The sequence below is a fragment of the Dromiciops gliroides genome, chromosome 1 (genome assembly GCF_019393635.1).
Source record: "Dromiciops gliroides isolate mDroGli1 chromosome 1, mDroGli1.pri, whole genome shotgun sequence".
Taxonomy (NCBI): domain Eukaryota; kingdom Metazoa; phylum Chordata; class Mammalia; order Microbiotheria; family Microbiotheriidae; genus Dromiciops; species Dromiciops gliroides.
The window spans coordinates 696862874-696886064 of record NC_057861.1 but is presented as its reverse complement, the minus strand read 5'-3'; the positions used below and the strand labels follow the sequence as shown (position 1 = coordinate 696886064).

The window sequence follows — 23191 nt, the reverse complement described above, 5'->3', positions numbered from 1 at the left end:
CTGTGCATTAGAATTCTTACAACAGCAAAGGTATGAAACTGATCAGAAACCTAAGTCAGTCAATAGTCAATAAGCATTTACCATATGCTGGCATTGTGCTATGCACTAGGGATACAAAAAGAGGCAAAAGACAGTCCCTACCCTCAAGGCTCCCAAAATCTAATAGAAGAGACAACAAGCAAACAACTATTTACATACACAACATAGATCAGATGAATTGGAGGAAGAGGCTGACATTAAAAAGGACCCAGAAAACTTCCTTTGTAGACAGTGAGATTTTTAGCTGGGACTTGAGGGAAGCCATGAGATGGAGATGAGGAGGAAGATTTACTTCATTTGACTAGGTATTACTTGGGTTTTCTTTTCTTCTTGTTCAATACAAATGTGTATAGTTGGGGGTGGGGAGAAAAAGAGAAAAAAAAAATTTCATTAAAAAAAAGGAAAATCATTTTGGTGAATATATGAAGGATGGATTGGAAAGGGAAAAGATTCAAAGCAGGGAGAAAATTTAGAAAACCATTTTAATAGTCCAAGAGAGGTGATGAAAGAAGGGAATGGATTTAAGAAGTGTTGTATGGGAAGAATGGATAAGACATAACAATTTACTAGATTGGGGGAGGATAGTAGGGGAAATGAGGAATAAAGGTTGACTCCAACTTTGTGAACCTAATTAACTGGAAGGGTTATGTTGCTTTCTGTGGAAATAGGCAATTACAGAAAAGGAGTGGGTTGGGGAGTTGGGAGAAATGGAGGGAGAGAGAAGTATTTTTGTTGTGTTAAGCCTATAAGATATCCATGCCCAGGCAGTTGGTGGTGGTAGACTAGCCCTCCAGAGAGAGAGATTCAGGGTTTGGGATATAGATTAGGGAGTTATCTGCATAGGAACTGATGAGATCTCCAAAAGGATCAATGGAGATGAAGAAATGAAAAGAGAGTGTCAAGAGAGTTGAGTGCCTGGAAGGATGGTGGTATGTTCAACAAAAATTGAGAAAGTTGAGGAAAGGGTGGGGGTGTCAGGGGAGATATCCAGTATTATTTTAGATCATCACTATCAACACGCATTTTTTTAAATGTCTAGGATCTGTCAGACACTGTGCAAAACCCTGGGGCTTCAAAGACAAAGGTGAAACCTTTGGTGAAACAATCCTTGTCTTGGAAGTGTTAACTTCTTTTTTGTTGTTGTTGTTTTAGGTTTTGGTTTTGGTTTTTGCGGGGCAATGGGGGTTAAGTGACTTGCCCAGGGTCACACAGCTAGTAAGTGTCAAGTGTCTGAGGCTGGATTTGAACTCAGGTATTCCTGAATCCAGGGCCGGTGCTTTATCCACTGTGCTACCTAGCACATGTATAGAGATTTATACAATACACAAAAGCAGGCACAGGATGACCTCGGGGGCTGTTTGATGACTCCAGGCTATCTAGATGAAAATGTCCAGTTGGCAGTCGGTGATCCAGGACTGGAATGTAAAAGAGACTAGATGTGGGGCTCATCTACATAGATAATAACTGAACTAATTAATGGGAACTGATGAGGTCACTGAGAGTAGAGAGATCAAGAAAAGGGCCCAGGGGGCAGCTAGATGGCGCAGTGGATAGAGCACCGGCCCTGGAGTCAGGAGTACCTGAGTTCAAATCCGGCCTCAGACACTTAACACTTACTAGCTGTGTGACCCTGGGCAAGTCACTTAACCCCAATTGCCTATTAAAAACAACAACAACAACAAAAGGGCCCAAAACAGAGGACGCCAAGATTATGAGCCTGAGTCTTGGTAAGAACATTGATATCATTTAAATGAACTGGGAATTTTGGAGCAAAAGATATTTAGGTTTGAATGCAGATCTTCAAATGATGGTAGGACATACTGGTGAAGAGATTCAAAAGGTATTAAGAGAGAGAGAGAAGGGGGCGGCTAGGTGGCACAGTAGATAAAGCACCAGCCATGGATTCACAAGTACCTGAGTTCAAATCTGGCCTCAGACACTTGACACTAGCTGCGTGACCCTGGGCAAGTCACTTAACCCCCATTGCCCTGCAAAAAAAAAAATTTTTTTTTTAAATTGAGACAGAGACAGAGAAACAGAGACAGAGAGAGAGGAGCTTAGAAGAGAGATTCACTTATTCAGCATGCATTTATTATGGGCCTACTTTGTCTAAGTCACTACAAAGAAAACAGTCCCAACCTCTAAGAAATTTACATTCTATTGGAAGGAAACAACATGTGCACAGATAAGTCCATATAAAATGTGTACAAATTAATTTGGGAAAAGAGACTAATGACTAATGGGAGGAGGGCATCAAGAAAGGTCTCCCGTGGTAGATAACACTTGAGCCAAGAATGGAAGCCGAGATTCTAAAAGACAGAAGTGAGGAGCGAGTACATTCCAGGCAAATAGGACAGCTTGGGCAAAAGCCAAGAGCAGGAGACTGGATGTCACGTGGATCACTGAATGAAATGCTTGTTGATCGGCTAAAGGCAAACTGTGAACAGCTTTAAATGTCAAAACTCATAGTTATATTGATCCTGGAGGCACTAAAGAGCCACTGAAGCTTTATGAGCAGAGGAGTGGCGTGGTCATCTGCAGAAATGTAATGTCCGAAGCCATAGGAAACAAGGAGATTTCCACAACTGATAATATAGAAGGGAGAGATGAGTGCTGAGTCCAGGGTGTTAGGGGAAGAAGACATGAGAGGTTTGGAGGAGAAAGAAGAGCAACCAGAGAAGGAGACTGCAAAAGAACAAGTCAAAATTAGAATACTTGTTGGCAAAGAATCTTTTGTCTTCATTCATGCCTAGCACAGTGTCTGACACATAGTAGGTGCTTAATCAATCCATGTGGGTTGAAAAAGAATCCAAACTAAATGCTATGAAATATAAATGAGTGAGTTTGGCTCCAAGGAAGAGACAAATTTGAGAAGACACTTCCCTCTCTCCTTCGCTTCTGTGCAGAGGCGGACCATGAGTGTGAAATACTCCAGATATCATCAGACCATTTCATTACCTTGGTTAGTCTTGCATTTTTCTTCCTCTTTTTTCTATATTATAAGGGATGGGTCTCTATCAAGAGGAAAAAGAAACACTGGGAAATATAAGTGATTAAAAAACAAAAGATATCAATAAAAATGCATTTTTAAATAAAGGAATATATGAATGCTAGTTGAATTAAAGTTAAAGAGAACCAACAAAGAGAGTTTCGTAACAGAAGTTAAAAGAAGGAAGAATTTTAAAGAGGAAGGAGTCAACAGTACAAAATATTCCAGAAAGGTTCAAGAAGATGAGGGGGCGGGGTGGAAATCCAATGGATTTGATTGCCCAGGAGGACACTGGTGACTTTGGAGAGCACAATTTTAGTAGAGCAGATTGAAAGGCAGAAGGGTCCCAACGGCTTGAACCTAGGTCCCCTAACTACAAAGCCAGTGCTCTCTCCACCGTTTGCTATCTTCATGTCGACCTTTGCAGCTCTGCACCTGAACCTAAAAGAGGGTTGGTCCAAAGTTGTCAATCGAATGGAAACTTTCCATTTTCTCTCCCTATTTTGTTAAATAGGTCTAGATAAAAGAAGAGGGTAGGAGGGAAGAGTCTCAACAATTCAGGCAAGTTGTAGCCCAAGGAGGGATGGACTCAGGCGCCTTGGCCATGACTTCTCTCTTTCCTGACTTCTGATAGTGGTCCCTTGGAGGTCCTCCTCTTCAAAAGCGGGTATCCTGACCATAGCCACACGACTCTCAAGGAAGGATGTCTTTTCTGGGAATCTCATGAAGACAGAATACCTCTACCACATCACCTCACGAGGCTATGTGAGGAAAGTGCTTTGGCAAGTGTGCAGAGTAGTAAAGAAATGCGAGCAGATGTCGGAGCTGTGGCTGCGAATGGTGACGGCTATTAGGAGGAGGAGCACATGGCTTTTATATCAATGCTATTAAGACAATCACAATGGGACATACATTATTTCCAGCTGATTTTCTTGGAATATTCATACTAATTAATACCAGGCTATGTGTGGCCTTAACTACCAAAGAAGAGCTGGCTTAGATACAGATACCTGGGGGAGGGGGGAGAGAGAGGGAGAGAGAGAGAGAGAGAGAGAGAGAGAGAGAGAGAGAGAGAGAGAGAGAGAGAGAGAGAGAGAGAGAGAGAGAATTTGCTGATGTAAAAGGAAATAACTTCAGTGAGCTTAGTGGATCATCAGAGGCTATTGAAATGGTGATCTGTTCTCTAATAGACATAGCACCTTCTATATATGTAGCAAGAAAGTGTTCTCTCTTTGGACTAATTCAACATCCTAAAATAACAAATCATTTGAGGGACTGAAAAAGCAGGAAAAAATTTTTTTCATTCTATGAATAAACCAGAAGAAAGTAACCACTGAGTTAACACAACACAACATTTTTTTAAATTCTATATATTAATTTGGCTTTAAGTTCAATTTTCGCTTTTACAAACTCATTTCCTATTTATGGGAAAATACAAGATTTTGTTCTAAAAACCAGTATACATGTTCCCAGTAATCAAAGGATAAGCATATTGCTTTACCTTAAAAAAAAGAAATGAATTTCTTTCTCTTGGCGTAATAGTTATTCTCACTACATAACCCAGCAAAAATATTTCCCTATCCCCTCCCCTGTCTCAAAGATCAAAGATTTAAACAGTTGAGAATTGGGAACCGACTGACAAGTATCTACTTCTATCAGCTTAAACATAATAACCCTACCATGGCTCAGTAATCTGAAGAAGGCATAAAACATCAAATAAATCACAACTTCAAAATGTATCATGTCGACTTTCTAAAAATGGAAGCTACATCTGAGTTATGGGGGTGGAGGGGTGGGGGGGGGGATTGCCTTGGACCCAGCCCATCACTGGAAGGGTCCAAGCAGAGGCTGGTTGGCCACCTGTTGGGGATGTTAGAAAGCATTTCCCCTACTGAGGTGGGGATGGTACTAGATCAGCCGCTAAGATCCTTTCCAACTCCGAGGTGCTATATTAAGGTTATCTCAAACATGCCTTACTATGTAGGCGTACAGAGGCAAGAGCTGTCCATTTCACAGGGATCCATCTTATAGACAGACCAAAGGGGGCCAGGGACTTGCTGAGTTTCTCTGTTCCTTCACCACAGGAAGGCACTATTTATAGCAGATCTGCCTGGCTAGTAATTTAAATTGATGTAAATCAACTTGATTTAAAATTCACCCTAAGGGAAAGTACAAATTTCCTTTAGTCTCCATAGGCTAAGACTTCAGAGGGTGTTCCAGTCTACTGTTCTTGCCACCTTCCCAGATTGGGGACAAAGCAAAGGGATTCTAGATTTCATGTCCCAGAAAATGGGTGCAAAGAATTCAATACCAAGCCACAGAAAGTTGTTGGGGTTTTAGTTTTTTTTGTTTTGTTTTGTTTTGTTTGGGGGGTGTGTGTATATATATATATATATATATATATATATATATATATATATATATATATATATAAAGAGTAAGAAAGTGGAAAATGCCTTTTTCATTAGGCATCTGGGAAACATACATCAGAGGAGGCATGAGCCAAAAGTGTATTTTAGAAATGCACACACATTGCATAACGAAGGCAATCAGTGTGGGCCTCTCTTCACTAACCTTGCAATTAAATCTTGGCTGCAAACGATGGGCTCTGGAGTTGTACCTATTCATTTTCATACACAATTGATGCTGTTTGATAACTTAACTTGTGCAAACACATGTTTGAATAATAGCTGATTAACAAACGATGCAGAACAGTGTCTCGGATCCCTGCAGAGGCCAGGATACAGGAAATGGAGCACACGGGGCATACATAGTTTTCCAAACTATGTTCTGGCTAAGGCAGCTGCCAGAGCCTCACCCCAATGCTATTCTTAGGGTCCTGGTGGGAAGGCAGCCTTACACCCTGGGCCTGGGGGCACCTGAGCAGACTGATAGATCAACTCTCCTGTTCTAGGGCCGTATTCCCAAAGAGACTGTGTAAACCGCCTGAAATTACACTTCAGCTTAGAAAAGGATCCTCCTGTGTGTGAATCCTTTTAGAAGACCGGAGATCAAGGGGCTAGAACTCAGCTCGCCGGCTCTGGCCTTAGGAAAGGGACAGAGCAGGCCTCAGGTGTAAGAGACCAGCTACAGGGCCCTGGGGAAATCACTGAACCTCTTGGTGGCTCCAAGACCAGAAAAGGTGGCCAGCTGCATGGGCAGTGGGAGTTCCTCACCTGAAATTCCCCACACCGAGGAAATCCCAGACTCACTCTCAAGAAGCCAGTTAGCCTCTCCCCTTTCTTGCCTGCAAGGTGGTAATAATAACCCACAGCTCATGACTAAGCAGAATAGCTGATATTTCTACAGCACCTATGATATAACAGCACTGGGCTAAGGTCTGGGGGTTTTTTACAGTACATAAAAACCGTGGGATGTAGGTGCTATTATTATCCCCATTTACAGATGAGGAAATGGAGGCAGGCAGAGGATAAGTGACTTACCCAACCGTAAGCATTCAATCTTACTCTAATGGCCGATATTATTCTTTCTTTCTTTCTTTCTTTCTTTCTTTCTTTCTTTCTTTCTTTCTTTCTTTCTTTCTTTCTTTCTTTCTTTCTTTCTTTCTTTCTTTTTTAAGAATCGTTGTAAAAGTGGGAGGCGGCTAGGTGGCGCAGTGGATTAAGCACCGGCCCTGGATTCAGGAGGACCTGAGTTCAAATTTGACCTCAGACACTTGACACTTACTAGCTGTGTGACCCTGGGCAAGTCACTTAACCCCCATTGCCCCGCAAAAAAAAAAAAAGGCAAAAAAAAAGAATCGTTGTAAAAGCTAAAGCCTTTAAAGAAATTATGATCTGTAAATTAACCTGTAATGGAGTCCGCGGGTTTCAGAAGCATGACGACTGGTGAAAAGGCGCTAAGCTGAGTGTCACAGGTAATGGTAAATGAGCTGAAGGAAGCCTGGAGGCAGAAAAACAAGACAGGCAGGTGCTCTGGTCTCATCCAGGCTTCAACAGCTAAAGGTATCTCAGGGGTTGGACTAACTTGCCTCTTCTCTGCTCTAACAAGGACAGTGGCACACGTCCCCATTGTTCCTAAATGTCCAAAGTGATAAATGGAGGCAGCGGGTGGTACAGTGGATGGAGCATCATGTCTGCAGTCCGGAAGACCTGAGTTCAAATCCAACTTCAGGCATCTACCCACTGGCTGAGTGACCCTGGGCAAGTTATTTAACCTCTGTTTGCCTCAGTTTCCTCATTTATAAAATACGAGTAATAAAAGTATCTCCCTCCCAAGGCTGTTATGAGGATTGAATGAGGTAATATTTGGTAACTTTAAAATGCTATATAAATACTATTATTATGAACAGCCAATGATGATCATAGCCTAGTAAATTATTTCTATTCCTACTTAGCCAGAGTAGCATTTTATTTTATTTTACTTTTGGTTCCCTCTAGAGTAGGGGTCTCTTCAAATTTTATTGAGTGCAAACCATATCAGTACACAATTTTGAACACTTCCCCAATATGTCTTGATTTACTTATTTATAAATTACACACATAGCATTTTATTGTTAAGAAGCAAATCTTGGAGGCAGCTAGGTGGTGCAGTGGATAAAGCACCAGCCCTGGATTCAGGAGGACCTGAGTTCAAATCCAGCCTGAGACACTTGACACTTACCAGCTGTGTGACCCTGGGCAAGTCACTTAACCCCCATTGCGAAGAAGAAGAAGAAGAAGAAGAAGAAGAAGAAGAAGAAGAAGAAGAAGAAGAAGAAGAAGAAGAAGAAGAAGAAGAAGAAGAAGAAGAAGAAGAAGAAGAAGAAGAAGAAGAAGAAAATAATCTTGTAGAGATAAAGATTTGGAGACTCACAATGTTCTAGTGTTAGTTAGATGGAACTTTCAGGATCACCTGGACCCCAAACTCCATTATAAAATGAAAACCACATCACAAAATGATTCTCCTCTATAAAGAGAATAAAACTGGGGTGCAAAGATGACTCACAGTGAGAAGCAGGGCCCTTTGAACCGACATCTTCTGACTCTAAATCAAGTGCTCTTTTCTGTTGACTGGGACCCCAAGATTCTGAAGGATGTGAAATACTCTTAAGGTGCTGCTGCCACAGCACACAGATTTGGCCATAAAGGGAAGTCTCTGGGTTGGGGGGGGGGTGGTCTTTCCTAGCCAGGACAGTTAGACTGTCCTCACTTTCGGTTTCACGTGCCAGAGCGGGGATACTCTCCACATCAGAGCCCTTGGAAACCACCTGCTAATAGGGTCGCACATTTACAGAGGGGAGGGGCCCTTGGAGCCATCTGGTAAGACCATTTTAAAGATGGGGGAACTAAAGTCAGGGGGGCTGTACCCAGGGAGTGAGGTCTCAAGAAAGAGGATTTGAGCCCTAGTCCTCTTGACTGCATAGGGTGTTCTTTCCACTGTACAATGATGCCTCATTTTCATATGGGGAAACTGAGGCCCTGAAAGAAGAAGAGGTTTGCTCAAGCTAATCAGGAACAAAAGCAGGAACGGAATCCAGGTCTCTTGCCTCACAGGCCAAGGCTCTGAGGTCAAAGAGTTTGCAGCCCCGTTTGCCCCCTAATCCTAACTTTCACCCTGCCCTACACATGCCAAAATGTGAGGAAAAAAGAGACTCTGTGCCTTTCTATTTATTTAAGCCCCTCAGCAGGTCAAGAAAACAAACCAATAAAAATTCCCACTTTCTTCTGTATTCCCAAATGTGTCCCCTACAGTTCATAACTCCGGATGTCCCCAGTCACCCCACCCAGATTTTCCAGCCAAGCTGCTCTCACAGGCAGCAGTTAAGCCTGACGCAGCCAGCCACCTGCTCTATAGGCTGGCCTGGAGGGGCTTTGAGTCACCCCAAAGATATGAAAAAATAGTCAGGCCTCAGCCCGGGCTCAGATCCTTGAAAGGGGCTTTATAAGGTTTTTGTTTTGTCTCTGCATCTCTTAAAGTCAACCGGCACATTGAGCTTTCTGGATAGTCACTAATAAGTGTCTGGAAAACGGGCCCCTTTAAACCATGGGGGCAATAAGCTTTCCCTGCTTATCTACTTAAAAGCATAATGAAAACAATCTGTTAATTAGTTCACCAAGAGCAGAAACATTCCACACTCTTAAAAGCTCCAAACTAGGGGGTCAGGGTATTAAGGTAATTAAAGAATTCAAAGAACTCCTACCAGTTGGGAGTCTGAAGCCAGCCCAGAAAATGTAAGAGCAGGTCACTGAACAGGTGTGAAAGCCTTCAGCCCTATGGATGAACCCAGAGCCAGACAGTAGAGAGGATGGACAAAGCAGAGGCCCATATTATATGGGGGAGGGGGGGGGGAGACGGACAGTCCATGTTGCATGTATGAGAGCACAGGAACAATGGGGGCCAAAGTAATCAATCTGTACCCCTGAAGCAGTCTGGCACAACGCATAAAGAGTTGGCCTCAGAGTCAAGAAGACCCACCTCTGACACATGTGAGCCTGAACAAGCAATTTAATCTCTCAGGTCTCTAGCAGAGAGGCAACCAGGCCCATCGTGTTCCTGTGAAAGAATAGGACACAGGGTGGGCAAAAAAGTCATCGGCTCTGAACAAGTCAAGTTCTCACAGACCAATATACTTACAGGTAGACTTTCCATGAGTTTTCTCGCAGTTTGGACAGTGGTATATGTCAATATCTGGCGCCTCCTCCTCTTCCACGCCAACACAGCTGGAATAGAGAAAAACAGACACTGATCACACCCGGCCCTGGGCAGCTGGCCCTGTCTGGCCAGGTCCAAACCAAGCTGGGGAAGGAAAAGGGAACTGAGAGCTACCTCGGGGCTTTTCCATGGGTTCATTCATCTGAGCTGCCTATTTGTCAGGTGACCTGTTCCCTCAGATATCAAAGGGAAGCAGACACAGTTGGGTGGGGCCAGCATCACAGGACCCAGATTCAAATTCTGTCTCTGATACTTCCCATCTGTGATGTTGGATAAGATATTTAACCATCCCTGGGACAGCTCCATAAAAGGGAGGCACTTTTGAGGATGCTTCCAACTCTGGATGTATGATCCAATGATTCTCTCTGTCTCTGTCTCTGTCTCTGTCTCTGTCTCTCTCTCTCTCTCACACACACACACACACACACACACACACACACACACACGAGAACATATCTGTACAAGCCATGTACATGCCCTCATCACTTCCTGCCCCATCTCTCCCCAGTGCAATCTAGGCTCCACCGAGTGGCCAAAATAATTATCCTGAAGTACAGATCTGACCATATCACTCTGACTATACTCCATAAACATCAGTGGCTCCCTATCACCTCCAGGATCAAACATAAAATTCTCTCTCTGGCATTTAAATACCTTCACAACCAGGCCCCTTACTGTCTTTCCAGTCTTCTCATAATTGACTCCCTTCTGCACACTCTCTGGTCTAGCTACATCAGCCTCCTTTTGCTGTTCCGGCACTGCGTCGCCCCAATTCATGCCTTCTCAATGACTGTCCCCCATATCCAGAATGCCTTCTCTTCCTCCCTCCATATCCTGGCTTTCATAGCTTCCTTCAGGCTCAACTCCAACCTTCTGCAATAGGCTTTGCCCTATTCCTGTACCACACCACCCACCCACACATTGCCTCTGAGACCACCTTCCATTTATGCTCTATCTTATATGTATGGTTATTTCCATGCTGCTTCCCCATGAGAATGTAGAGACCACATTTTTGCCTTTCTTTGTTATCACCCATGTTTGGCACATAGCAAGTGCTTAATAAATGTTTGTTGACTGGAAAGTACAGACCTGGTGGTGGACCAAGTGTCAAAGGACAAACATAGAGAAGTTCAGAGAGGCTAATCACCTGAGATATGGCCACCAAGTGATCATTTTTTTGGTCACGACCACCCCTAAAATGAACAAAAACACAAAGTGGTGCTCAGTCCCCTTCCACAGCAATGGGAGAGGAGCAGCAGAAAGGGAGCAGAGTGTGCTTTGAGTCTTCAAAAGCCAATCCAAATGCTGGTGCTCCAAATGTGCGGGCTTTGTTCAGCCACCAACAAGTTGATGCACTGCTGGGGGAATTAAACCACATCCATGCTGACATTTTCATTATAAATGAAGCCAGAGGACATAGAGAAAGAAAAGGCCGTTCACAGGTCTTCCTGGGAGGGGTGAATCAAAGCCTCACTGGAGCATGTTTCATCATGAGCCCAAAGGTAACAAGAAACATCAGTTGACAGGATGCTTGTTCCTCTCTCCTTACAGTGCTCAGGAGGACTGGTAGCCAATAGACCAGTGTAAAGATAATTGCAGTTGATGAGCTGAGACTTATTGCAGGGGATGAAGTAGAAAAATTCTTTGAAGAATTTGACAAAATCCTACAAACAAAATCAACATATGCTTTCACACTCGGCCGCTTCATTGCTAAACCAAGCACAGGAAGATGGTGAAAACGATGTTGGGAAAATATGGGAGTTAAGAAATGAAAGCAACCAAAAGATTGTAGACTACACAGAAAGCATACACTTGCACAACTTAAATACTTTCTTCAAAAATAAAGTGGGAAGATGCTGGACAAGGTCAGCACTAAGTGACATAAAGAAAGAGTTCAAATGAATATATCCTCAGGGTAACGAGGTGCCATAGTGGATAAAATAAAGCACAGGCCCTGGATTCAGTAGGACCTGAGTTCAAATCCGGCCTCAGACACTTGACACCTACTAGCTGTATGACCCTGGACAAGTCACTTAACCCTCATTGTCCTGGAAAAAAAAAAAAAGAATATATCCAAGGAGATTGTGTGATGCATAAGAACTGAAGGGTCTAGGGGGTTCAAGTTCCTTCTGCACCAGTCTGTCTGACTCTGATCAAATTATTTGGTTTTTCCACACCTCAGTTTCAACATTTATAAATGAGGGGATGTTGGGAGAAAAGACTTCTAACACCCTATGATCTCATTGCGCAGAAGTAATTCCAGGATCAGCTACTGGTATGGTCAGGTCACAGACTGGTCAGAGCAAAGCTTAAAACAAATACTGAACTGGAAGAAAGGATCAAAAGGAAGATTCAATCTGAGCTTAACACAGCTCCAACCCAACCTATTTAATCAAGCTAGTCTATTTCTGTTGAGGGCACCACAATCTTTTCAAAATTCACAGCAACCTCGGAATCATCCTCAACTGTTCCCTGTCTCTTTCCTGGCATGGTTGATCCACTGCCAAACGATATGGGTGCTACCCACAAACAGTTTCTCACACTCCGCCTCTGCCCTCCTTCCCACTGTTCAGCCAACTATCACCTTATTGCAGGCCCCATCATTTCTCCATTAGGTAGATGCAGTAGCCTCCTAATTGCTATCCCTATCAGCCTTTCTCATCTTTAATCCATCATCTACACAGCTGCCAAAATAATCTTCCTAAAGCATAAGAAATGTCAGTGGCTCTTTATACTCTCAAGAGGGAAGGAAAAGAGTCTTCTCTGTTTAACACATAAAGCCATCCACAATCTAGCTCTAGTCTACCTTTCCAGATTTTTCCGCATTACCCCTATGTGTTCCAGACAAACTAGCTCCACTTGCTGTCCTGAATGTGATGTTCCATCTCCTATTTCCAAGCTTCTGCAGACTGTCCCCTTAGCCTGGGATGTTCTACCCCATCCTCACCTCCCAGAATCCCTTGCTTCCTTCAAGGCTCAGCCAAGCTAGCTATGTCAACAAAGTAAATTCAACAAACAGTGGATAGAGAGGTGGGCTTGGAGTCAGGAAGACAGGAATTCAAATTTGGTCTCAGATACTTACTAGCTGTATAACCCTGAACAAGTCACTTTACCTCTTCTTCAGTTTCCTTTACTGTAAAATGAGTATCCTAATAGCACCTACTGCCCAGGGCAGTTGTGAGGATCAAATGAGATAATATTTGTAAAGTTAGCTCAGCACAGTGCCTGGCACATAGTAGGCACTTAATAATTGCTTATTCCCTTCCCTCCCTCCATTACTTCAGCCAGCTGGAATAAGAAACAAAAAGAACAGGAATTCCCAGTGCCTCTCAGCTCGGGACCATTAACTGCCAGGACAATTATTAAAAATGTGGAGGAAGGAAGAGACAAGAGCGAAAGTACTGTTTGATAAACCCAAGTATACAAATTATTGGGCAAAGGATTCCTTTTTCATCAAGAAAAATTGGGGAAACTGAAAAACAATTTGGGAAGAAAATAAGTTTAGAGCAGCATTTTATACCATATACCACAGTCAATTCCAAGTGGATAAATTACCTTTAGTAAAACTAAAGGGTCAGGGGCAGCTAGATGGTGCAGTGGATAAAGCACCAGCCCTGGATTCAGGAGGGACTGAGTTCAAATACAGCCTCTGACACTTGACACTTACTAGCTGTGTGGCCCTGGGCAAGTCACTTAACCCTCATTGCCCCACCAAAAAAAAAAAAAAAAGAACAAAAACAAACTAAAGGGTAACATCGTAAAAAGTAAAACTTCAGAGGAAAATTATAGTTTGCACAACTAAGGTTAGGTAGACAATTCATAATATTCATAAGAACCATATCAAAGATGAAAGAGATAAAATCAGTTATATAAAATTTAAAAGCTCTGGAACAAATAAAATTGCTCAGCATTGGGAAAAGGGAGGCAGGGTTTTCCAAGGTGAGAAGGCCATAGTAATAATCAAGTGTGAAAAGTCTCCAGGAGCTTAAAAAAAAAAGAGTTCTTAACATTTATGTCATGTCCCTGTTGGGCAATTTACTCAATCCAATAAATCCCTTCTCAGAACACTTTTAAATATGTAAAATAAAATATATAAGATAACAAAGGGAAAAATAAAATTTTTTAAAAGATGTAATGTTTTTTCCCATCCAATTTTTCAAACCTAATGAAATCTATCCAAGGATCCTTTGGATCCTAGGTTAAGAACTCTTGCTATCTAGAAGAGTCTTGCTAGCTTTATAATTTTACACAGGTCATATTCCCTCCTCAATTTCCTCATTTGCAAAATTAGGGGATTGGACTAGAAGAAGAGATCTCTAAAGTCTTTCCCAACACTAAATCCCGTTATTTCTAGGAACTAGGAGTACTAAATTGTGCAGTGTTTTCCTTGGCTCGCCTAGATCATCATCCCTAAATCAGTTCTAAGTATATTGCAACCACAACACCTAAAGCAGAGCCATAGCACATTCTCCGTAAATGTTTGTTGGATGAAATACAACTGCGTGTTGCATCCCAAATCTTCAAGAGTTGCTTGCTTTTCCTCAGCAGAGAGAAGCTGAGCTCAGGGATACATTTCCCTTGATCAAGTCAAGGGAAGGAAACTACTCAAATGAAAGGTTCTAAATCCACCTTCCCCTACCACAGGCAGTCTGCTCTTTTAAACTATTTAAAGCCTTTCTGAACTTTCAGCCAAAACATTCCTTTCAGCCCCAGGGACTTTCATTCATTCAGTCAGTCATTATCTCACTCATTCCACAAATTCTATTTAAGCACATGCTATGGGTAAGGAAGGTCCTCTCCCTTTAGCCCTAGCAGAAAGGGAAAAGGAAGGGGAAAGGAATAAAGCATTTATAAAGTGCCTACTATGCACCTGGCACTGTGCTTTACAATTATCTCATTCTCATACTTACAACCAACCTTTGAGGTAGGTTCTGTTATTACCCTCATTTTACAGTTAAGGAAACTGAGGCAAATAGAGATTAAGTGGCCTGCCCAGGGTAAGTATCTGAGACTTCATTTGAACTCAAGTCTTCCTAACTCCAGACTCACCTATCTGACCAAACCAACTTCTGTAAAAGTAACTTTTTCCCTTGATTTAACAAGTTTATATAGGTATGTTCTCTCTTGAAAGACTTCTTCCCATTTTCCACTCAAAGTACCTGAAGTGTTTTAGACACTCGTGCTGAAATGTGCCCTTCTGCTCTCACCCCAGTTGCTGTTGACATTTTGGTTCAATAAAGATACAAGCTGCCTCACTAGCCAACTCAACATTCATCCCTCTAGTGATTCTAATAGGGATGAACAGAGATACTTCAATTGTCAGTCATTATCAAGGAATGAGGAGCTCTAAGGAAGCAGCCTTTCCAGATAACTGAAGATGATAGTACTTAATGGAAAGCTTCCTTAAATACACTGCCTGCCTTACAAAAAATTCTGGATATTTCAACTTTTTTTTTTTTAAATGTCTTCTTGTTATTACTAGAGACATCCAAGATTAGTCCACATTTCAAACCAGTGACACCCTCAAAAAATGTTCCCAGACTGCTGGGTTTTTGTAGTTCTTGTGCCTGCTTTTTCTCATTTTTCTATCTCTTTCTCTGCCATCAGAGATTGTCAGTGTGCCTTCAATACCTCAAGCAACATACTGTTATTAGGTGCAGGAAGGCAGAGGAGACAACATAAGAACTACATGCAAAACAATGAGTTGATATGTTCAAGGTTAGGGGCTAAGCATTGTGCTGATCCTGAACCACACTACAATTGTGCAGGAAGAAGCAAGGGGATGTTTCAGGTAGAGAAGATTAATGTTAAAGGTCAAGGGTGATCTCTAGGGCATCTTCCAAGATAGAGAGTCTATCATTCTCTACAATGGAGATATTTGTCCTGAAAAAGAAAGGACATAATGGGGTGGGGGGGACATGCGTAGAGGAGGGACTTAATAGCTACCTTCATATATTTGGAATACAGTCATGTGAAAGAGAGCAGACATTCTGTATTGCTCCACAGAGCAGAGCAAGACTCAAAGGGTAAAAATTACCAAAAGGCAGATTTCACTTCAACCTAAAACTCACTTTGCAAGGAAAGAGGCTGTCTTGTGAAAGAGTGAAGAAAACGTCACTCAAGGGCACACAGGCAGCAGCAGTTTCAACAACCTTATATAGTTACATAGTCTTAGTTACATAGATAGGATAGATACAATGAAATTTTATAGAGAGAGGAAGGGAAAGTAAAGAACAGAGGGCAGAAGAGGAAGATCTACAACTTACCAATTCAACCTAAAAACTCACTCAACTAATAAACTGGCCAGGAAACACCAGGGAAATGACTGGAATTTGCAGACTAACCATTAACACTGGAACTATACTTGATATTTGTCATGACCGTGAGTAAATAGGTACCTCTATCACTAACTAGTTAATCATCAGAGCTAAAGTTTGATGTCAGCTATATTCAGTAAACTCTAGTTAGTGATGTGACTTGCTATCATAAGGAAATGATGGAATTAAAACTAATAAAGAAAAATGCTCTTATGACACAAGCATTAAGATATTTGTTGAATGAATAAATGAATGAATGATCTTCTATTGGGGACAATATTGGGGAAATACCCACATTGAACAGGAAATTACACCAGATGATCTCTAAGGTCTTAAGACTCTCCAACCAAAATGTCATCCTACTATATGAACCATTTTAACAAGACTCCCATACTTCTTTGAGTTCTTCAAATTTGTCATTTCTTATGATGCAATAATTTTCAGTAAATTCAAAGAAATATAAGAAGACTTTTATGAAATGATAGAGTAAAAAAAGCAGAATCAAAAGAATAATATAGCTACTAGCTACAGGTTTGCAATTAAGGACAATATTAACAAAACAAAGCCACATTATATACACACAAGTAAAGTCAAAATTATCAAGAAAACAAGGACAATGATAGAGCCAGTGTGGGATAGGTTAAAATTGAAGTACACGTATACCTGTTTGGGGATGGGGTAATAATCAGAAGCTTACAGACATATACAATCATTTACTATTTTTTATATTGACTTTAATACTCCTTATTTCAAATATAACCCATGTCCCAGAGCCCATTAATATAGAACTCTCTCCTTCTTGGTAAAGAGTAATGCCCCACAAACAGAAGCAGATCCCTTTTGAAGAGGGATAGGATGAAAGAAGATGGATAACAGAATAAATATCATGGGGAAGGGAAGAGGATGGAAGGGAAACAGTTAACAAGAGTAATCATGAAAAAGAGAAAAGGAGGGGGGAATCGTACAAAAAATATTTATAGCAACTCTTTGTGGTGGCTAAGAATTAAGAATCAAGGGAATGTCCATCAATTGAGGAATGACTGAAGAAGCTATGGTATATGATTGTAGTGGAATGGTATTGTGCTATAGGAAATGACAAACAGAATGATCCCAGAAAAACCTGGAAAGACTCATGAACTGATTATAGTGAAGTGAGCAGAACTGGGAGGACATTGTGCATAGTGACAGCAGTATAGGTCAATGAGCAATTGTGAATGACTTAACTACTCTCAGCAATACAATGATCCAAGAAAATCCCAAGGGACTGATGATGAAGTATACTATCCATACCCATAAAAAGAACTGATAAAAAGAGCACTTGTGGATTGTACATATATAACCTGGTTGCTGTCTTGTGGAGAGGGGGAAAAAGGGAGGGAGGGAGAAAAATTTGGAACTCTAAATCTTATGAAAATGAATGTTGAAGGGGCAGCTAGGTAGTGCAGTGGATAGAGCACTGGCCCTGGATTCAGGAGGACCTGAGTTCAAATCCAGCCTCAGACACTTAATAGTTACTAGTTGTGTGACCCTGGGCAAGTCACTTAACCCCAACTGCCTCACCAAAAAGAAAGAAAGAAAGAAAGAAAGAAAGAAAGAAAGAAAGAAAGAAAGAAAGAAAGAAAGAAAGAAAGAAAGAAAGAAAGAAAGAAAGAAAGAAAGAAAATGAATGTTGAAAACTTACATGTAACTAGAAAAAATAAATGTTTGTTGGAAAAAAAAAAAGTAACGTCCCATGCCGGGGCGGGGGGGGGGGGGGGGGGAGGAACAGGGAAGAGTAGGAGAGCAGTCCACCCTCTTTGAACTTTCTTTGAGACGCTCCTAATTTCTGTGTTTTGTGTTGCTTTGGGCACTTCTGGTTTTCATCTGTTATCTTGCTCCCAATGGAAGAGCTCCTTAACCCTATATATTCTGGTATGTATTCTGTCTACACTTTGCCAGATTTCTGTTTCGCTATGAACTTGGATAAATAGGTGTCTTTGCTAATTACTGTATGTTCATTGTGAAACTGCTATTTGGTAGGAAAGGGGTCAGGCCTTGTATATGAAGATTGAGGTCCCCCTTTCCCCCCTTAAGAGACAGCAATCAGAAGTTAGCTAGAGGGGCAGCTAGGTGGCACAGTGGATAAAGCAACAGCCCTGAATTCAGGAGTACCTGAGTTCAAATCTGGCCTCAGACACTTAACACTTACTAGCTGTGAGACCCTGGGCAAGTCACTTAACCCCCATTGCCCCGCCAAAGAGAGAGAGAGAGAGAGAGAGAAGTTAGCTAGAACCTGAAAGTCACATCCCTTAGACTTATATTAAATAATAATTAAGGAAGCAGATAGATAGAATTCTAGTCCAGTACCCCACATCTCTCTCTGAGGAGAGCAGAACAGTCAACTTTTTGGTCCTAACCTCTTGCCTTACCACCTAGCAGAATTAAAGTCTCACTTGAAGAAAAGAGGCTAGAGATGTCTATTCTGCCTCCAACAAGGACATCCTCGTGTCACATGTTGGGGGAAAGCTCTTGCTACACTGTTTTCTCATATGTTCTTGTTCGTATATTTAAATATGTGTGCTTCTTAGCAGAAATTAAAATAAATTCTTAAATACTTAAAAATATGAAAAAATTTAATTAAATAATTAGAATGAATTTGTTTAATATGTGCATGGCTTATTTCTAAAAGTTTTAAGAATCTATTAAGATAATATAGGTGTTTGGGGCAGCTAGGTGGTGCAGTGGATAAAGCACAGGTCCTGGATTCAGGGGGACCTGAGTTCAAATCTGACCTCAGACAACACTTGATACTTAATAGCTGTGTGACCCTGGGCAAGTCACTTAACCTTCATTGCCCTGCCCCCCCCCCAAAAAAAGGAAAAGATAAGATAATATAGGTGTTAACTGTTTTGGAGGGGTTTTTTATTCCACTTTTTCTTTTTAAAAAATTCTTTGTTGGGGAATCTAGGTAGCGCAGTGGATAGAGCACCAGCCCTGAAGTCAGGAGGACCTGAATTCAAATCCAACCTCAGACACTTGACATTTACTAGCTGTGTGACCCTGGGCAAGTCATTTAACCCCAAGTGCCTCACACACACACCCCCAAAAAGTCTTTGTTATATGGGGTAGCTCTCTGGGAGGGAGAAGGAAAGAGAAACACAAAAATTTAGGCAAAATATATCAACAAGATTTATTTTTTAAAAGGATAAAATGTTTTATCCTGTTAAAATTCTAAATAAATATCAGCAGTTATTACATAACAAATAATAACAAGAGTGTCCCTGGCTCCATCACTTTTCTTTTCCTTTACAATCTAAATCTGGAAAGTAGCATTTAAATTAGATCTGGGGTGAAAGTCTTCTTCCCTTCATGCCCTTCCCCAGAGTCTCATCCAGATGTCCTAGCAAAGGAATCTCTAAGAATCATGAAGAATGAGTCCCTGAAGGAGTCAAAGGGAATTGGTAGGGAGAGGGGGAAATTGGGGGAGGTCCAGACACTGAGAGTACTAGAAAGTGACTCATTGGCCCCAACTGCTTCAGTTTCAAAAACAGAAGTGGGCACCTTGCAAAGAGGAAGGAAGCCAACAGCTGCTGAGTCCCTTTGGAATGAGGATTTCCACAGGAGGTGAGGGACTGGTTCAGGGAGAGGACAGGTGGGCCTCCCTCTCCCCAAAACAAGGCATTCCTGCTGTCTGGCTGTTCTGCTTTCTATTCTAAATATTACCATTCTCGGTTTCACGATGACCTTTTATTTAGACTATCAGTTCCATGAAAGCATGACAGCAAGGGCTGTATGATGTTAGGTAAACAATGTTTCTCTCTCTCTCTCTCTCTCTCTCTCTCTCTCAAGATGAGTCGCTTGTCATCCCAGTTTTTGCTTTCTGCGAAGTGAGTAGGTTTAGTATAAGAAAAGCTTTATAATCTCTCCCAGCTCTAATACAGCATGCTCTGTCACATTCTAGTCTGTATTTCAGTAGTCTACATTCTTGATCTAATGGTCTTTGTTCTCTGTTCCAAGGTCCCTTCCAGTTCTGATATTGTGTGATTCTCCACCTAGACTGATCACTGGTGTACTCAGCTTATACTGGACCCAAAGTGGCTATTTTTTAAAACCCCTATATTATAACATGAGATCATAGAATCTCAACAATGGAAAGCACCTTAGAAATTGTCTACTCCAGTAAACCCTGCCTAATTGAATTATCCTTTTTAAAGTACCCTTGAACTAGTGATAACTCAGTCTCTCTTAAACCCTTCTATTAACTAGGAACTCACTACCTCATAAGTCACCCATTCCACAGTTGGACAGATTTAATGATTAGAAGACTAGACGTGTATGTACTGATCTACATTAAAGGGAGCAGCAGCAAGGGAATGATTTATACCCATAACACCAACTTGGTAAAAATGAACCAATTTGAAAGACTTAAGAACACTGATCAACCCAATGAGGAACTATGATTGCAGGAGGCTGAAGAAGAATGGTGCCTACCTCCTGACAGAGAGGTGAGGGAATAAAGATGCACAATAAGACACATACTTTTGGATATGGCTAATGTGGAATGGAGTTAGAGGATTCTCCATTTTCATGGCCTGGTAGGTCACAGAATCATAGATTCCATGGAGCTGGGAGCCTCCAAGGCTATTGAGTTAACCCTTTCATTTTACAGATGAGGAAACTGAGGCCCCTGGAGAAAGCCACATCGGCAGTGAGCATTGAGGTGGATGGGGATGAGGTAGGTGAAGAGTCCTTGACATGGAGGGCAGATATACATAATCTGGCCATCCCAAGCTGGAACCCTGAACACATTTTCCCACAGAACAATGTGATGGTTCGGTTTTACAGTAACTTTAAAAGTTCATGTCTCGGGGGCAGCTAGGTGGCGCAGTGGATAGAGCACCGGCCCCGGAGTCAGGAGGACCTGAGTTCAAATCCGACCTCAGACACTTAACACTTACTAGCTGTGTGACCCTGGGCAAGTCACTTAACCCCAATTGCCTCACTACAAAAAAAAAAAAGTTCATGTCTCAATATCACTTTAAAGGTTACAACCTCAACTTGGCATTTAAAGCCCTTTGTAGTCTTTTCCCAACCTTCTTTTCCAAGCTTATTAAATATTACTTCCTTTCATGCGCTCTGATATTCCAACAAAACTAATCTACTTACTGCTCCCCAGAACAGCATACCATTTCCTACCTCTGTGCCTTTGTCTGAGCTGCCCAGCATGCCTAGAATGCATTCCCTCATCCCCACAGCATCTTAGCTTTTATTCAGGCTGAGATCAACTACCACCTCCTACAGGAAGCCCTTCCTTATATCCCCTAGTTCTTAGTGTTCTTTCCCTCCTTAAATTATCTTATATTTACCTGTCATCCCCACAGTAAAAGTTAAGTCTCTTGAGGACAGAACCTCTTTATGTTTTGTTTTTACATAGTCATTAACTAGCCCAGTGCCTTGTACATAACTGATACCAGCAAATGCTTATGGAATTTACAAGCTATATGGATGACAAAAACTCCAGTAAGTAGCTAGTGAGGGTGTTTTGTCCCTTTTTGCAGATAAAGACACTGAATCTCATAGAAGTACTGTGACTTGCCTAGGTTCACACAACTAGCAAGCCTTGGAGACAGGGTTAAGACCTAGGACTCCTGACTCTAAGATCTAAACACTTCTCACTATACCATGAAGAGAATAATATTAGCCCAATAATTACCTTTCTGATAAATCATGGATTAAAGAGGCTTTTTTGCAAACTGAACAGGCAACCTCACTACCCTTCTTACCTCTTTTTTTAATGGCAATGTACTTTAATAATAATTTCTTTTTTTTAAGTGTAATAGGTTTTTATTGAAATTTTTCATTTTTACATTGCCTATGCCCCCCCACCCCGACCTCACCCTCAGAACCATCCTTATAACTGAAAAAGTTTCAGCAAAACTAATCAATACATTGAAAAAAATCTGGCCTTATGTGCACTATTCAACAGCTGTGGCCCACCCCTGCAAAGCAGTGGGGAAGGGGAACTATGGTCTCAGGTCTCTTCCTGGGGCCCAAGCTTATTCTTTTTTTTTTTTTTTTTTGTGAGGCAATTGGGGTTAAGTGACCTGTCCAGGGTCACACAGCTAGTAAGTGGCAAGTGTCTGAGGCCGGATTTGAACTCAGGTAGTCCTGACTCCAGGGCCGGTGCTCTACCCACTGCGCCAACTAGCTGCCCCCAAGCTTATTCTTTAGAGCAAAATTTCTTAAACTATGGGGTCACATCACTGAATATGGAGGTTGCGAAAAATTGGCAATAGTAAAAGGTTATGTATACCTATTTTTCACACCTATATACTCAGGGTCGCGCAAAACTTTCTTGGGCAAAAAGGGGTTGCAAGTGGAAAAAGTTTAAGAAGCCCTGCTTTAGGGAACAGTTTCAGATCCCTGTTTGGCGGCTGGTGGAAGGAAGGAGCCGACTCTCACCAGCCGACCCCAGCAGCAGTCAGAATCCTTCCTCCTTACAGAGATAGCTCTGTGGAAACCCAGATCCTACCCACATGGCACCAAGACAGCAAGCCTGCCTTGGCACCCAAACTGATCTCGTCTGTTTCACACCTTGTCAGTTTCTTCCAGTCACAACCACCAACCCATCAGGCTTTGCCAAATGGTTCTTCACTTTCTGCTTCTCCTCCTTTAGGCCAAGCTTCCCGAATCGTACAGCGGAGCAGAAAAAAATCATATTTCCCATAGCTGACAGAGGTAGGAAGCTAGGCTACAACCAATAGGTCCTGCAACTGCAAGAGAGCAGCGCCTTCCTGCCCATCTGTTTGGGGCCCAATTCACGCCCGAACACCATCCTCTTAACTCCAGTGCATTGTGCTTCTCTCTCCTGGACTCGACATGATATGTCATCTCCTCCATCAAACCACCACAGGAACTGTGTATCATTCTCCTCACAGCAACTCACATAGAGGACCTTTATTGCTTACTGGTTTTAGGATTCACTCACTAATCAGTAATTGCTCAATAAATGCTTATCCAAGCCTCTGCCCCACTGCCCCAATCTGTCCTCCACACATCTTCCAAAAGGATATTTCTAATGCCCGGGTCTGTGTTCTTTTCCTACTGAAGAAGCTCCAGTGGCCCCCCATTAACTCTAGAAGAAGATACAATCTCCTCACTATTTAAAGCTCTTCACAATATGGCTCCAATATGCCTTTCCAGGAAGATCATT

General features: G+C 41.9%; 1 protein-coding gene across 3 annotated transcripts in view; it reads right to left on the bottom strand.

The window, feature by feature from the left end:
• PHF2 (PHD finger protein 2) overlaps window positions 1-23191 on the bottom strand; it is a 198822-nt gene that overhangs the window by 72203 nt on the left and 103428 nt on the right. For 2 of the 3 annotated variants that reach the window (XM_043975714.1, XM_043975716.1), the window contains exon 2: window positions 9605-9690. In XM_043975714.1, the coding sequence (XP_043831649.1) occupies window positions 9605-9690 (86 nt within the window). Of the gene's footprint in view, window positions 1-6837; window positions 6932-9604; window positions 9691-23191 lie in introns of all 3 variants that reach the window. The other variant, XM_043975715.1, reaches the window with a different exon arrangement.